The sequence below is a fragment of the Lissotriton helveticus genome, chromosome 12, assembly GCF_964261635.1.
Source record: "Lissotriton helveticus chromosome 12, aLisHel1.1, whole genome shotgun sequence".
In the NCBI taxonomy this organism is placed as follows: Eukaryota; Metazoa; Chordata; class Amphibia; order Caudata; family Salamandridae; genus Lissotriton; species Lissotriton helveticus.
Genome location: NC_136073.1, coordinates 548,141,803 through 548,156,884, shown reverse-complemented (window position 1 = coordinate 548,156,884; position 15,082 = coordinate 548,141,803). Strand labels below are relative to the sequence as shown.

Genomic DNA, 15,082 nt, shown 5'->3' with positions numbered 1-15,082 from the left:
CAGGTCCCTCCCCTAGTCTGTGTCCTGCCTCCTCCCGCCTGCCATGCATGGTCTTTTGTACTGCTGCTCCCACGTGCCCTCCATACTTATATTGCTGTCCCTAAGCATCTCCTCCCTGCCCTCTGTTGTCCAAGGCCATGCCTCTACCCCCTCCCTCCTACCTTGTATGGTCCTATGTGCTGCCATTGCCACTCTCACTTGCCATCCATGGTTAACTTGTTATCATCCATGGCCCCCTCTTCCTGTCCTTCACTGTCATAGCCCATGCACCTGCCCCCTCTCTACAGCCCTGCTGGGTCCGCTGTGCTGCCACTGCCCCTCCTGTCTGTCCTGTGTGGGTAGCCTGCTGCCCCACCCTGCTCACCCCTGCTTTCCATTGTCCATGTGCATGCCCCGGCCCCCTCCCTACTGCCTCCATGGCCATTTATCTGCCCTGCCCCTCTTCCCTGGCCTGCATGGTCTGTTGATATAGAAAACAAGGTGGTCCTCGATATTGGTTCAAATACAAATGTATAAATATAAATTGTAACTTATTTGAGCGATTAAATCCAAACACATTGATTCAAACAAAAGAGAGATATATATTAGCTTGGATGTTAATTATAAACACATTAAATGCAATGAAAAACAGTACCCAAACAAGGCAATTTGAGCTAAACAAAAAAGTAATTGTTAATCACACTTTGTATTCTTGTTATACCAAGATGTGTCTATTTATTTACATCGTCATAAAACACTTATATCTATATACGGCGTGCGGGACTGTCAGAGTACAGTCGAAGAAGAAAGGAAAAGTGGGTGCTCTCGTGATTTTGAGAAGGAAGGAAAGAAGAGACAATTGTTATAATATACAATAATACTATTTACATAAAGAAGCGGTAGCTGGCCGCTATGTTATAAACCTGTCCACGTCTAATTAAAAAGGGGGGTAAAATTTGGGTGAGGGACGTACAGGCCAATTAAAGTAAACAGTCGACGTTTCGACCCTATTGCTCCAGGGGTGTTTGAGACCTCGGCTGCGGGTCTTCTTCAGGACAAAAAACAGTGGTATTGGGGGAGGAAGGCCGTGGTCCAGCAGGTTGTCTGGATTGAACACCAGTGATGGTGTATGAGGGGAACCTCCGTCTGAGCGTCTTAGAAGCAGGTCACCTGTCTCATCGATTCACGGTGTACTGGGATCTCACTAAAAAATTGTGGGCGCAGAATGGACGTGGCCTGTTCGACTGGATCAGGCCAAATGTGGAGTCAGCGGGAAACCTACCGGGGCCCCCACGGGCAGACCGGTGGTGTTGGACCTTGAATTCGCCTTGAAGTATTTTAGTTGGATTTTCTGTGGGTTGAGGCAAAGTGAGGTACCGGGGTTACCTCTTGGGTCTCGGGCACAGGCTGTATAATTACTTCCAATTTGGGATAGGTAATGGAAAGCGAGGTTCCCGGGTAACCTGGTCTATAAGACTGGTCTGTGGAGGTCTCAGGCTCGCGGATGATTTGATGCAGCTAATGGTCAGTTCGCAACCACACACCATTAGCTGCATCAAATCATCCGCGAGCCTGAGACCTCCACAGACCAGTCTTATAGAAGTAATTATACAGCCTGTGCCCGAGACCCAAGAGGTAACCCCGGTACCTCACTTTGCCTCAACCCACAGAAAATCCAACTAAAATACTTCAAGGCGAATTCAAGGTCCAACACCACCGGTCTGCCCGTGGGGGCCCCGGTAGGTTTCCCGCTGACTCCACATTTGGCCTGATCCAGTCGAACAGGCCACGTCCATTCTGCGCCCACAATTTTTTAGTGAGATCCCAGTACACCGTGAATCGATGAGACAGGTGACCTGCTTCTAAGACGCTCAGACGGAGGTTCCCCTCATACACCATCACTGGTGTTCAATCCAGACAACCTGCTGGACCACGGCCTTCCTCCCCCAATACCACTGTTTTTTTTCCTGAAGAAGACCCGCAGCCGAGGTCTCAAACACCCCTGGAGCAATAGGGTCGAAACGTCGACGGTTTACTTTAATTGGCCTGTACCTCCCTCACCCGAATTTTATCCCCCCTTTTTAATTAGACGTGGACAGGTTTATAACATAGCGGCCAGCTACCGCTTCTTTATGTAAATAGTATTATTGTATATTATAACAATTGTCTCTTCTTTCCTTCCTTCTCAAAATCACGAGAGCACCCCCTTTTCCTTTCTTCTTCGACTGTACTCTGACAGTCCTGCACGCCGTATATAGATAGAAGTGTTTTATGACGATGTAAATAAATAGACACATCTTGGTATAACAAGAATACAAAGTGTGATTAACAATTACTTTTTTCTTTAGCTCAAATTGTCTTGTTTGGGTACTGTTTTTCATTGCATTTAATGTGTTTATAATTAACATCCAAGCTAATATATATCTCTCTTTTGTTTGAATCAATGTGTTTGGATTTAATCGCACAAATAAGTTACAATTTATATTTATACATTTGTATTTGAACCAATATCGAGGACCACCTTGTTTTCTATATTACCTATACCCAGGTCCTTTGATTCTGTGGGTGACACCCCATTGATCTAATGGCTGCATGGTCTGTTGGGCTGCCACTGCCACTCTTGTCCACTCTGTGTGCTGTCAGATTGCTGCCACCTACCCTAAATCCGTCCACTAGCCATGCCCTTATCCGTTCCTCTTGCCCTTCATGGTCTGTTGTGCTGCCACTGCCTTTCCCTCCTTTCCTTCATGGTTGGTTTTGCTAGCACAGATTTTTTCGACTGTCCTGCATGGTTGGCTTGCTGCCCCTGTCCTTCATGCTCTGTTCTGTTTTGTGTGGTCTTTTATGCTGCCACGTCTCCTTCTGCCTCACCTGGGTTGTCATCCTACAACTTGGGTATCCGCTGAGGCTCTTAAAGTTTTCATGAACTTAATCTTCCTGGTTATTCCCTTGATAGAAACCTGAAATACTTTACGGAACCCCTTCACCTGGAGCCCATTGTAGGACTCTAACTTAGCCAGCTCAAAATCAGTTGGTGCAGGTACTATTTTTCCAGTTTGGGGAATGGTATAGCAGGGACAAATCACAAAGGCTAAACCAGGAAAATTAAAAAAATTCGAAATGGTCTCAGTAAAGAGTTGTAGTGAACAATGAGTTACTATATGGCATTGCACAAACCCAAGTTCTATCCTCACCGCTGATCACCAAGGTCAGATATTGGGTTTCTTTTTGGCTACGGTATACACACAGGCCTGGCAAAACACACCACTCTGGTCAGGGTAAGCTAGATACACACCCGGGATAACAAGTGCTCACCCTCTGGTAGCTTGGCCCAAAGCAGAGAGACTTATCAAAAGAGGCAATGTGTAAAGTATTTGTGTAACGCACCCTCATAGTAACACAATGAATACACCACAAAAATACTCAACTCTGGTTTGTAAACATAGCTTAGTATATTAACAACAAAACAATACAAAGAGGCTAAAAATCTGAGGAATACTTTTCAAGTTATAAGCATTAAAAGTATAAAGGTAAATACGGTGCTTTGGCAACACTCACGAACAACAGTTCAAAATATGGAATGCTCCAAGTCCCTTGTCTCTTATCGTGGCCAAAACAGTATTCAAAGCATGTGCCTAGATAAAGGTGATCCATGGGTTCCTCTGGAAAAGTGTGGTTTTAGGATCTCCGCTGACTGTGAGCATGCAGCTCTGCTTTCAAGTACCTCGCAGGTCCAGTGGCTCACATACAGTACCTGGGGAAAAGGTGGGAATCTCAAGGGGAGTACTCCATCAACAGTCCCCAGTGTCATCGAGCCCCGGAGGGGTGGTTGTGTTGTAGCATCCTGGGCCCAGCGTAACGAGGAACAATATGTTCGAGGCATATGAGCTGCATATTACACACTGTGCATAGATGGCCACCTAGTGTTGGGCCCGGATGTTTGCAGTTTGTTTTTGTTGTAGAAAAGTCTTTGGAAGTCACAGGACAGGTGACTCCTCCTTTGGATCATACTGCGCATGGGCATCGGCTCCATCCCCAGATAGATTTTTCCGGCACCGGGCTCGGATGTGTTTCCAGCGCTCCGTGTTGGAACCGATTTCCTTCGATGCGCAATCCTCGCCAGCTTCCAGAATTTAGTTTCGAACGCGTTTCCAGTCGATGCTACTCTTCAACATCGAAGATTTCGATTCCGGTCGTCGACGACGGCCTTCGAGCCTAACTAGGCCTCGACTCCAGCTCATGGAAAGGACGCCATTTAAAAAGTGTCCTCAATGTGGGTTGAAGTTTCCCCACACCGACCTTCATGAGGTGTGTAACCTTTGCCTCTCCCCGGAGCACGAGGCCAGAGACTGTTCTGCTTGTGCCTCCTTCCGCTCCAAGAAGACAATCCGGGACCGAAGAGCTAGGAGAACAATGGCTCGATCTTCAGCTCCGATTCCAGACGACATCTTCGCAGAGGGCGTCGACGTCCCAGAACAACATGGCGTCGACAGCAACTCCGAGGCACAAGATTCCGAAGTCGAGGACATCACTCCAGCACAGCGGGTCGTAAGTAAGACCGTCGACCCCGGCCCTTCCTCGACACATCGACAAAAGGCTCCGGTCACGCCCTTGGGCTCGGGTGCACACCGAGACACTGCTTCTACTGCCCCATCTTCGGGCCCGGCTAAGAAGCTAGCTAAGCCTTCCGGCGACTCGGGCTCGAGTCGGCCTCCCCGCGGTGCCGGCGCACACCTACCGGTACCGAAAAAGACAACATCACCTACCACGCTGGCATCGAAACAATCGGCGCCGAAGCATACCGCTAGTCCCTCGGCACCGAAACCCAGGTCGGACCCAAGCAAACATGCTTCGGATTCAAAAAGACCACCGGAACCGAAAAAAACATTGGATCCGAAAAATGCACCGGAACCGAAAAAAAACATCGGATCTGAAAAATGCACCGGAACCGAAAAAAACATCGGAGCCAAAAAAAACATCGGAGCCGAAAAAGACTCCTGCTTCTCCTGTTAAAAACATTGCCAAAAAACCAATAGAAGCTACTTCGGTGCCGAAACCACCCTCCGCACCAAAAGATCAGCCTCCTGCAGATGACTTATGTCACCCAGACCCTGCACAAAAGACTCTGGTTAAAGATCCAATCACTGGCCGATTTAACTCTAAGTTAAAAAAAAAACGACCACTGGGTACACCTGCACCAGCTCCTCATCCAAAAAAGGACATGCCTACCTCTCCTCTAAGAGTTCCTTCCCCTTCTCCTCCACCTATGCCATCACCACCTGTGCCCCTAGCACAACATTGCCCTACATCCTCTATCATACCAGATGATGACAACAGGGATGATAGCTCTGATGATATAGGGGGTAATGCACATGATCCATCTATTCCTCCAGGCTCACCCGACCCGTGGGAGGATTATAACACCCCAGACATCCCAAATGTCCCTCAGGACGACATATACCCCTCTAGGCCTTCTCCACCAGAAGACACTATGGGCTTCAATCAATTAGTACACAGAGCTGCGCAGTATCATGGAGTGGACATGCATATAGACCCTGTAGATGAAGACTTCCTAATGGATACCTTTGATAATGCACAAAGATCCTCATCCATTTTACCCATTCTTAAAGGAGTGATTAAGCATGCTCCTGAAGTCTTCAAAGACCCAGTTAGAACTCGGGTCATAAACCCACGAATAGAGAAGCAATATAAAGTTGCCCCTTCAGACCCAGCATATATTCAAGGCCCAGTACCACTAGACTCGCTTGTGGTTTCCAATGCACGCAAGAGAGCAAATTCACAAACATCAGGTGAAAGTCCCCCACCAGATAAAGAGTCTAAGCTCCTTGACACTTCGGGGAAAAGAACTGCATCTCAAGCAGCAAGCATGTGGCGTATTGCCAATACACAAGCATTATTGGCAAGATATGACAGAGCACATTATGACGAATTAGAATCGTTAATGCAGCATCTCCCTGATAAGTACAAAGATAGAGCAAATGAGCTTATCCAAGAAGGGAAAAATATTACAAACACCTCCATTCGTTGTGCACTTGATGCAGCAGACACTGCCTCCAGAGCAGTTAACACCAGTGTTATGTTGCTTAGACATGCCTGGCTACGCATATCAGGGTTCAAACCTGAAGTCCAAGGTGCTATACTTAACCAACCCTTCGATGAGCAACACTTATTCGGACCCAATGTGGATGTATCCCTTGAAAAGATGAAAAAGGATACAGATACGGCCAAATCTATGGGAGCCCTGTAGTCGCAGGCTCCCAGATATTCATTTCGCCGCTCATCTTACAGAGGCGCCACTAGGGGATACTCTTCAGACACACCTTCTACCTCGTATAAAGCCCCCACACAATCCACCTATAGTAGGGGCTACCAAAGGGGTGGTTACAGAGGTAACAACAATAAGGGCAGAGGTAAAAACAACAACTCTCGCTTTGCCTCTACCCCTGCCCAATGACTCCCCTCCCCTTCCCCCGCCCCATTCCACTCCTGTCGGGGGAAGACTACAACAACACTTAGCAGCCTGGGAAAACATCACATCAGACAGGTGGGTGCTTCAAATAATTCAGTCAGGTTACTGTCTAGAACTAACATCCACCCCCCAAACATACCACCCAGGCAGCGTCCAATGTCACAGGAACATGTGTCACTGCTCAGGCAGGAAGTGATATCCCTCCTGCACAAACATGCAATAGAAATAGTCCCAATGCATCAGCAAAACAAAGGAGTATACTCCCTATATTTCTTAATCCCAAAGAAGGACGATCTCTAAGACCTATCCTAGACCTCAGACCTCTAAACATTTACATACAGTCCGATCATTTTCATATGGTCACACTCCAACAAGTCCTTCCGCTCCTATTACAAAACGACTTCCTTGTCACTCTAGATCTCAAGGACGCCAGCTTTCACATTACTATCCACACAGCGCACAGAAAATATCTCAGATTTGTGCTGGACGGGCAGCACTGCCAGTTCAAAGTGCTCCCATTTGGAGTCACAACAGCACCAAGGGTGTTTACCAAATGCCTAGCAGTTGTAGCAGCACACTCAAGAAGACCGCATATTCACGTCTTCCTATACCTAGACGACTGGCTCATAAAAGTCAGCTCATAAAGCCAGTGTGTACAACACACTCCCGCTACAATTCAACTGCTCCACGGCTTGGGATTCACAGTAAATCACACCAAGTCACATCTGCAACCTTCATACATACAACAATATCTTGACGCTACAATAAACACCCAACAAACACTAGCCTATCCATCTCCAACCAGAATAACAAGTGTACAAACTCTCCTAACAAGAGTCAAACTACAACACTCGCTTCCAGCTCAAGTGTTCATGCAGCTCATAGGAATGATGGCATCTTGCATATTTATAGTACCTCACGCAAGATTGCAAATGCGTCCACTTCAAGAGTGCCTAGCACGCCAATGGAACCAGGCTTGTGGTCAATTAACAGACCCAGTGTTGGTAGACAGTCGGACTCATCGCTCTCTGCAATGGTGGAGCACCAAAAACCTTTTAAAGGGCCGACCGTTTCTAGAGCCAGTTCCTCAAATAATCATGACAGCGGACGCATCGCTCTCTGGCTGGAGAGCTCACCTCCTGCATCACACCATGCAAGGCAGGTGGACACCGCAACAAAAGTCACTCCACCTCAACCATCTGGAGTTACTAGCTGTATTTCTAGCCCTAAAAGCATTCCAAAAGCAAGTATCGGGCAAAGCTGTCTTAGTCCGCACAGACAATATGACAGCCATGTACTACATAAACAAACAAAGGGGAACACATTCTCTGCAGCTCTCAGTTAGCACAGCAGATATGGAGATTGGCTATACCACTAAAGATCTTCCTCTTAGCCCAACACGTTCCAGGAGTACAAAACACCATGGCAGATCTGCTAAGTCAATGAAGAAGGGTGGGGTAACACATGTCACCCCAAAACCAGTCGCAGCTGCCATCATTGTGCCTTTTGGCAACATTCCAACCACGTTTTTCCATTTGCTAATATTCCATAGTTTTAACCATATTAATCCACGTTTTGCCACATTTTCTGTGTAACTCTGTCGTTTCGCTTCACATTCAGGTTATGTTCTGCCATTTTCCAGATTTCTAATGCTTGAACCGTGCCCTCCGGACCTCATTATCAAACACGATCAACGCAGTGGTTCGTCCAAAGCAATATTTATTTAAAAAATCCAATGCATTTCGGGCACCTCATTGCCCTTCGTCAGGGAACACTATAAACAACAATAATAGCAAAAGGTAAACATCGTGTATTCACTTACATCAATTCAAAATTAATCTTACACATCATCTAATCTTAAATAATTAAATGCTTGTACATCATGATCACTGTGCGAATTTTCTTATGCAACCTATCGCCTCAACGCTAGCAAACTCATTTTTGTAAACAGTGCCTATCCAGCCACATTTTACCGCTCGTATCCGGTGCTATTGTGCATAGAGACTGTGGGCTCTTATTCCCCTCCCCGTTGATATAACATTTTCTGTTCACTCTTTACTATCAGAAACTACGTTTTAGGCCCCTGTGTTCTTTAACATGATTATCTCAGTATCTCTTTCAGTACGTTTTTAATGTTAAACAAAGTATTCATGTCTTCATTCACAAGTCTATTTGTCCATTAGTCGCATTGCATCTCCCTGCTTCATTTTCACTCCTTAAACGTACCTGCAATGAACGCTAAAACCCATCCTGTCTTGTTTCCAATCCGGTGAAGTTACCCTCCTGTTGTTACCCCTTCATTTAAAACTCATTCTCTATGCTACCTTCTTCCTAATTGGCCCGTGCCGCTCGCTGTCTTTCGCTCTCGTCTTCACGTGGTGGTGCACGTCATTTTGCTTGAGACTACGTTACCCATAATACCATGCTAACCTACGCGCAGTATTAAAACATTCTTAAATCTTTGCATTTTGTTACACAATTGCATTTGTCACTGAAATTTTTAATCGTCTTTGCATGAACGACATGTGTCATAATTAGTGTCGTTAAATTCAACCTGAAAAACATTGCTTTTATAAAAAACGAACCAGATCTTATTCCGTGAATGTCAAGTCTTTTAAAATAGTAAGACAAAAATCAAAGAGACTACTACTTAGTGGGTGCAATCCCAACGTTACGGGGAAATTTATGAACAATATGAATGAGGGTGGGATGCACACCTTTTTTTTTACTTATTTTTTACGTCAACATTTATTTATCTTCTGTTTGTCCAAAGTTCATCATTTACGACGTGCAATACTGGTTTTTGTGCCTCCCCCGGTGACACCTTTGAATCAATGAAGAAGGGTGGGGTAACACATGTCACCCCAAAACCAGTCGCAGCTGCCATCATTGCGCCTTTTGGCAACATTCCAACCACGTTTTTCCATTTGCTAATATTCCATAGTTTTAACCATATTAATCCACGTTTTGCCACATTTTCTGTGTAACTCTGTCGTTTCGCTTCACATTCAGGTTATGTTCTGCCATTTTCCAGATTTCTAATGCTTGAACCGTGCCCTCCGGACCTCATTATCAAACACGATCAACGCAGTGGTTCGTCCAAAGCAATATTTATTTAAAAAATCCAATGCATTTCGGGCACCTCATTGCCCTTCGTCAGGGAACACTATAAACAACAATAATAGCAAAAGGTAAACATCGTGTATTCACTTACATCAATTCAAAATTAATCTTACACATCATCTAATCTTAAATAATTAAATGTCGACAGACACAGCAGATCCACGAGTGGGAACTTCATCCGCAAGTTCTTCAACCGTTCTTTCAAATGTGGGGACAACCTCAGATAGACCTCTTCGCCACCCATGAAAATGCAAAATGCCCAAACTTCGCCGCCAGATATCCACACCCGCTGTCCAAAGGCAATGCGATATGGATGAACTGGTCAGGACAATTTGCGTACGCTTTTCCTCCTCTCCCACTACTTCCGTTAGTGATATGCAAGCTACAGCAACATTCCCTAACACTCATTCTAGTTGCTCCAACTTGGGCCAGACAACCGTGGTACACCACGCTGCTGCAACTATCTGTGGTACCACACCAGAAACTAAGCCTATCTCCACGCCTATTAACACAGGAGAGATCAGACACCCGGACCCAGCTCAGCTCAACCTAGCGATCTGGCTCCTGAAGTCATAGTTTGGTTACCTCCCTCCAGAATGCATGAACATTATTAAAGAAGCTAGACGTCCCACTACTAGAGCATGTTATGCTGCTAAGTGGAAACTGTTTGTGATATACTGTCAAAACAACCTCATAAATCTTTTAGATGTGTCGATTCAACACATCATAGGATACCTATTACCCCTTCAAAAGTGTAATTTAGCCTACACGTCTATCAGACTACACCTTGCTGCCATTGCAGCATATTTACAAAATAGACATGTATCTCTTTTTAGAGTACCTGCTATAAAAGCTTTTATGGAAGGTTCTCACACGGTTAATGGGACCTCCCTTTGAACCGTTACATAAGTTAGTGAACTACAATCATTTACCATTCAAGAACCCTTTCTGCAAATGCATCATAACAAAGTGGTTCTACGTACTAATCCTAAATTCCTTCCAAAAGTCATTTTACCATTCCATCTAAATCAATCTGTTGAGCTGCCTGTATTTTTCTCGCAGTCACAAACCGTCGCAGAAAGAGCTCTACACACCTTAGATGTCAAAAGAGCATTACTGTACTACATCGAAAGGACACAAACTTTTCGTATAACGAAACAACTTTTTGTGTCTTTTCACCATCACATAAAGGCAACCCCATATCAAAATCGGGGATAGCTATGTGGATTGTTAAATGCATACAAATATGTTACCAGAAAGCCCCAAACGTACATTAATAATTCCTCCAAAAGCCCATTCTACAAGGAAAATAAGGGCTTCAATGGCATTCTTAGGGAACATTCCCCTAGATGATATATGCACAGCAGCTACATGGTCTACACCGCACACATTCACAAAACACTATTGTGTAGATGTGCAAACTAAACAACAAGCCAATGTACTAAAAACTCTGTTTCAAACAACTGCAACAGATACGGGTAGTCGCCGCTAAAGGTGGGTACTGCTATACAATCTATGCACAGTGTGTAATCTGCAGCTCATATGCCTAGAATGGAAAATGCTACTTACCAGTATGCATCTGTTCTTGGCATGTAGAGCTGCAGAGTTACACATGACCACCAGCCTCCCCGGCTGCCTTTATCTGTTCCAGTATTATCTTAATTAGATACAAATCACATGGACATCACTACTTCTTGTACAGCTCCATCACTTACCTAATGGCGAAGGACAATCTGGGGATGGAGCCGATGCCCATGCGCAGTATGATCCGAAGGAGGAGTCACCTGTCCTGTGACTTCCAACGACTTTTCTACAAAAAAAACTGCAAACATCCGGGCCCAACACTAGGTGGCCATCCATGCACAGTGTGTAATCTGCACAGTGTGTAACTCTGCAGCTCTACATGCCAAGAACAGATGCATACTGGTTAGTAGCATTTCCTAACAATGCAAGAGGAACGAGGCTCCGCATCATCAGGGATCCCGTAGGGGAACGGGCTTAGATGCAACATTGCTGACGAGTCCTGGGGCTGCCAAGGCAACACGTTGTCTGCCCCATAGGGAATAAGCGTAGAGGTGCAGCGTCTTGTGAGGAAGCAGTGCGCTCTGGGGCAAACAGGAAAGCGCTCAATCTTAATCCCGAAAGTCAGGTGGGCCGCGTCGGAAGACTTCTTTAGCGCTGCGGCGTCTGTGATTGTACCAATGTGCTCAGTTGCTCATTCTCATTACAAGGGGCACTGCTGATCAGGCATGCTCTGATTATTTGTAAAAGGTACCACTGCCAGACTCAAAAGTGACGGAGTTCCACAGCCAGCAAGTGTAATCTTTGATGGCCCTGAGATTTCAAGAATAGGGAACAAGCCCTTGGAGAACACTAAAGGTAGCAGTCCAGCAAAGTTACAGTCCCTCCTGCAGCTCTACAAGCAGAAGGCCAACACAGCAGAGCAGTTAGCAGAGTGGCAATCCCTCCTCACAGCACAGCAGTCCTTCTGGCAATGTGCAGACGTAGAACCAGCAGCATCTGGTTACAGGTCAAAAAAGTGTCTGATTTGAAGGGGACAAAGCCCCAGTACTTCTACCCAAAAGTGCCTTTGATGTGGGGATGACTTCAAAGGAGCCCTCCGCAGTGCACAATGATCGCTTTCAACCCAGTTCCATCTGCCAGGCTACTGGTGGGGGCTAATCAGCCCATTATGTGGAGACAGGACACTACTTATTGAAGTGTGAATACCTGCCCAGGAAGACCTATCAGAATGCAGATGCATTTAAGTGTCCTGTGTTGTGGCTATCTAGAGTGAATGTACACTGTAGCTGTAACCTAGCCCAGACATGTAGTGGAGACAGGCTGTTGGGCACATAGAGCAGTAAGTGTAGAGAAATGTCCACTTTCTAAAAATGGCATTTCTAAAACAGTAAGGTTAAATCTAACTTCACCAGTAAGTAGGATTTATCATTACCAATCCACAGATATAGAACGATACTCCTCTCTGATCAGGAATTACTACTTAAACAGGTATAATGGAATTTCCAATGCTAATCTATGAGAGGGGTAGGCCTCACAGTAGTGAAAATGAACGTAGCTGTTTGTCACTACTAGGACATGCAAAACATAACAGTACATGTCCTGCCTCTTACTTACATAGCACCCTGCCCTTAGGGCTACCATGGGGTGACTTATGTGTAATAAAAGGGGAATTCAAGGATTGGTACGTAGTTTTAAATGCCAGTTCACAGTGGCAGTAGGACTGCACACACAGGCACTGCAGTGGCAGTCCTGAGACAGGTGTTAAAGGCTACTTCTGTGGGTGGCACAATCAGTGCTGCAGTCCACTAGTAGCATTTAACTTACAGGTCCTGGGCATTGGGATACCTCTTTACAAGAGACTTATAAGTAAATTAAATATGTCAATCATGTATACACCAATTACACACCGGTTTAGGGAAGAAGCACATGCACTTTAGCACTGATTAGCAGTGGTAAAGTGCTCAGTCCTACGGCCAAGAAAAACACAGTAAAACGTGGAGGTAAAAAGAAAAACGATTGGGGGGAAGACCACCCTAAAGATGCCAAGTCTAACCCCTCACTATCCTTTTTGTTTGTATCAATTTATAATTAACTAGGTTAAGTTATTCATTTAATTAATGTATATACTTTTAAAAACAGTTCTTTTTAAAATAAGTTTTTATCTCCATTATTTTCTATGCATGTGTGTCGCAGTACAATTAACAAGTGGTTGGCCATATGTAGGGCTTGACATACACCATGGCTGGACTGGATTGCATTTGAGCCTATTTTGACTCTTTAGTAACAGTAGAAGTATATTTTGTGAATTGCACAGAAAGGATGTAAGTAGATGTCCGTAGCTGTGGGTTTGTGAATTGCATTTTGTAGTACATGAGTAGTACGACTTTACCTACTACAAAATACAGTTTGTGAATCTGGGCCATGGTGTCTTCAGAGTTGTTGTTAAATGGTTTACTAAAAAAATTGGTACTGACCTCTAATGCTGGTATTCTGTTACCGTGCACACCACTCAGATCTCTAAAAATCGTCTTTGTGCTAAGCTGAACTACCTAAAGGAGATACAGGGGAAATACTCTTAGTAAAAATATTAGTTTAGCCCTGTTGTGTTCACATGACCGGAGAGGATGGAAGTTGAGTCCCACCACAAATCAAATCTGTGGCATCTTTGCCCCTCAGCCTTTCAGGTTGATTGCTTACATCTGCCTTTGGATACTATAGTACTGTTAAAAAAACAAGTCCTCTAGACTAACATGAAAGTCGCACCATCCTACTTTTTTACTTTAATACCAGTTATAAGAGTAAGTTAACTCGGGTCAAGCGTTTAAAGTATATTTGGTTTCAAAATTTAATCATGTGTAAGAAGGGATAACCTCCCAGGGAAATGTAGCAGCACCATACATTTCTGAATCCACTGCTGTACTATACTGCAATATAAATCGATCTGCTGTCCTTTGCCGGGTTCTTGACATACTTTATCAAGAACAGATCAATAAAATCCAGAGAATTTAATTAGTACCACATCTGTTGCCTCTCAGTGACAGCAGTGTGACCTGTGTGTTGCTAATGTGTTGGAATTAACACCCGAAGGTAGCAGCAGACCTATTCTGCTGCTCAATAATGGGGGTGTCATATAGTGGCAAATTGACATAACAAAATCTGAGAAGTGTAAAATACCTTTAATTATATTGATGTATGTCTCTTTTCATTTGCAGGAGCTGCTGCTCAGGAAGCCATCAAAATAATCACAGGCCAATTTGTCATTTTTAATAATACCTTCATTTACAATGGCATGTCGCAGACCTCTGCAACCTTTCAACTGTAATAATATGCTTGATATAAAGTAACCCTGAATTACAAGTGTCATGTCTAAATGTATTCTTCAAACACCTGTTGGTGTTGTAAGTACAACTGTACATTTAAATTCAATATATAAAGGCATTGTATTTTCTACATTGTAAATGACCATCATTTATAATGATATAGTTAGCAACTCGTGTGTGAACCTGTAGTCTTCAACAGAGCCAACAGCAGTTAATTTTATTTTGGTGTGTTTTATAACCAGCATACCTGCGTTATGCACAGGCTGCGCCCGAAATTAACAGGTTTTGTTTGGGCTCATTAAATGGATAATTTTTCCAGCATACTATTCTCTTGCAAGATCCACACTGGACTAAGAAACCTTCAGACCCCAATACACATGCAGTGTGTTGACGCATATGTGCGGCAATGCAGTACACCATCACAGACCATTCCAGATGTGATATCTCCACTGGTATGTATGTGTCCATAAACGCCTCTGAAATCCATTTTTTTCCATGCATCAAAGGATTTAGCACTCTGAAAGTCGCAGCTGTATTTTCTTTTAAGTATTCTAAACCAAAGATGTTCTGTTCTTGGGTCTGGTATAGACTTTTTCTTCTTCAGATCTTAAGTAATCAATATTTAAACTTAGAGTGTAACAGGTCC

At 44.4% G+C, this 15,082-nt stretch overlaps 1 protein-coding gene across 1 annotated transcript in view; it reads left to right on the top strand.

The window, feature by feature from the left end:
* The window catches only part of NAE1 (NEDD8 activating enzyme E1 subunit 1), a 152,077-nt gene extending 137,511 nt beyond the window's left edge, over positions 1 to 14,566 (top strand). Inside the window, exon 20 of the mRNA XM_078668391.1 lies at positions 14,329 to 14,566. Coding sequence (XP_078524517.1) covers positions 14,329 to 14,438 — 110 coding nt within the window. The 3' untranslated portion in view covers positions 14,439 to 14,566. The remainder of the gene's footprint in view (positions 1 to 14,328) is intronic.
* Positions 14,567 to 15,082: the final 516 nt, after the last annotated feature.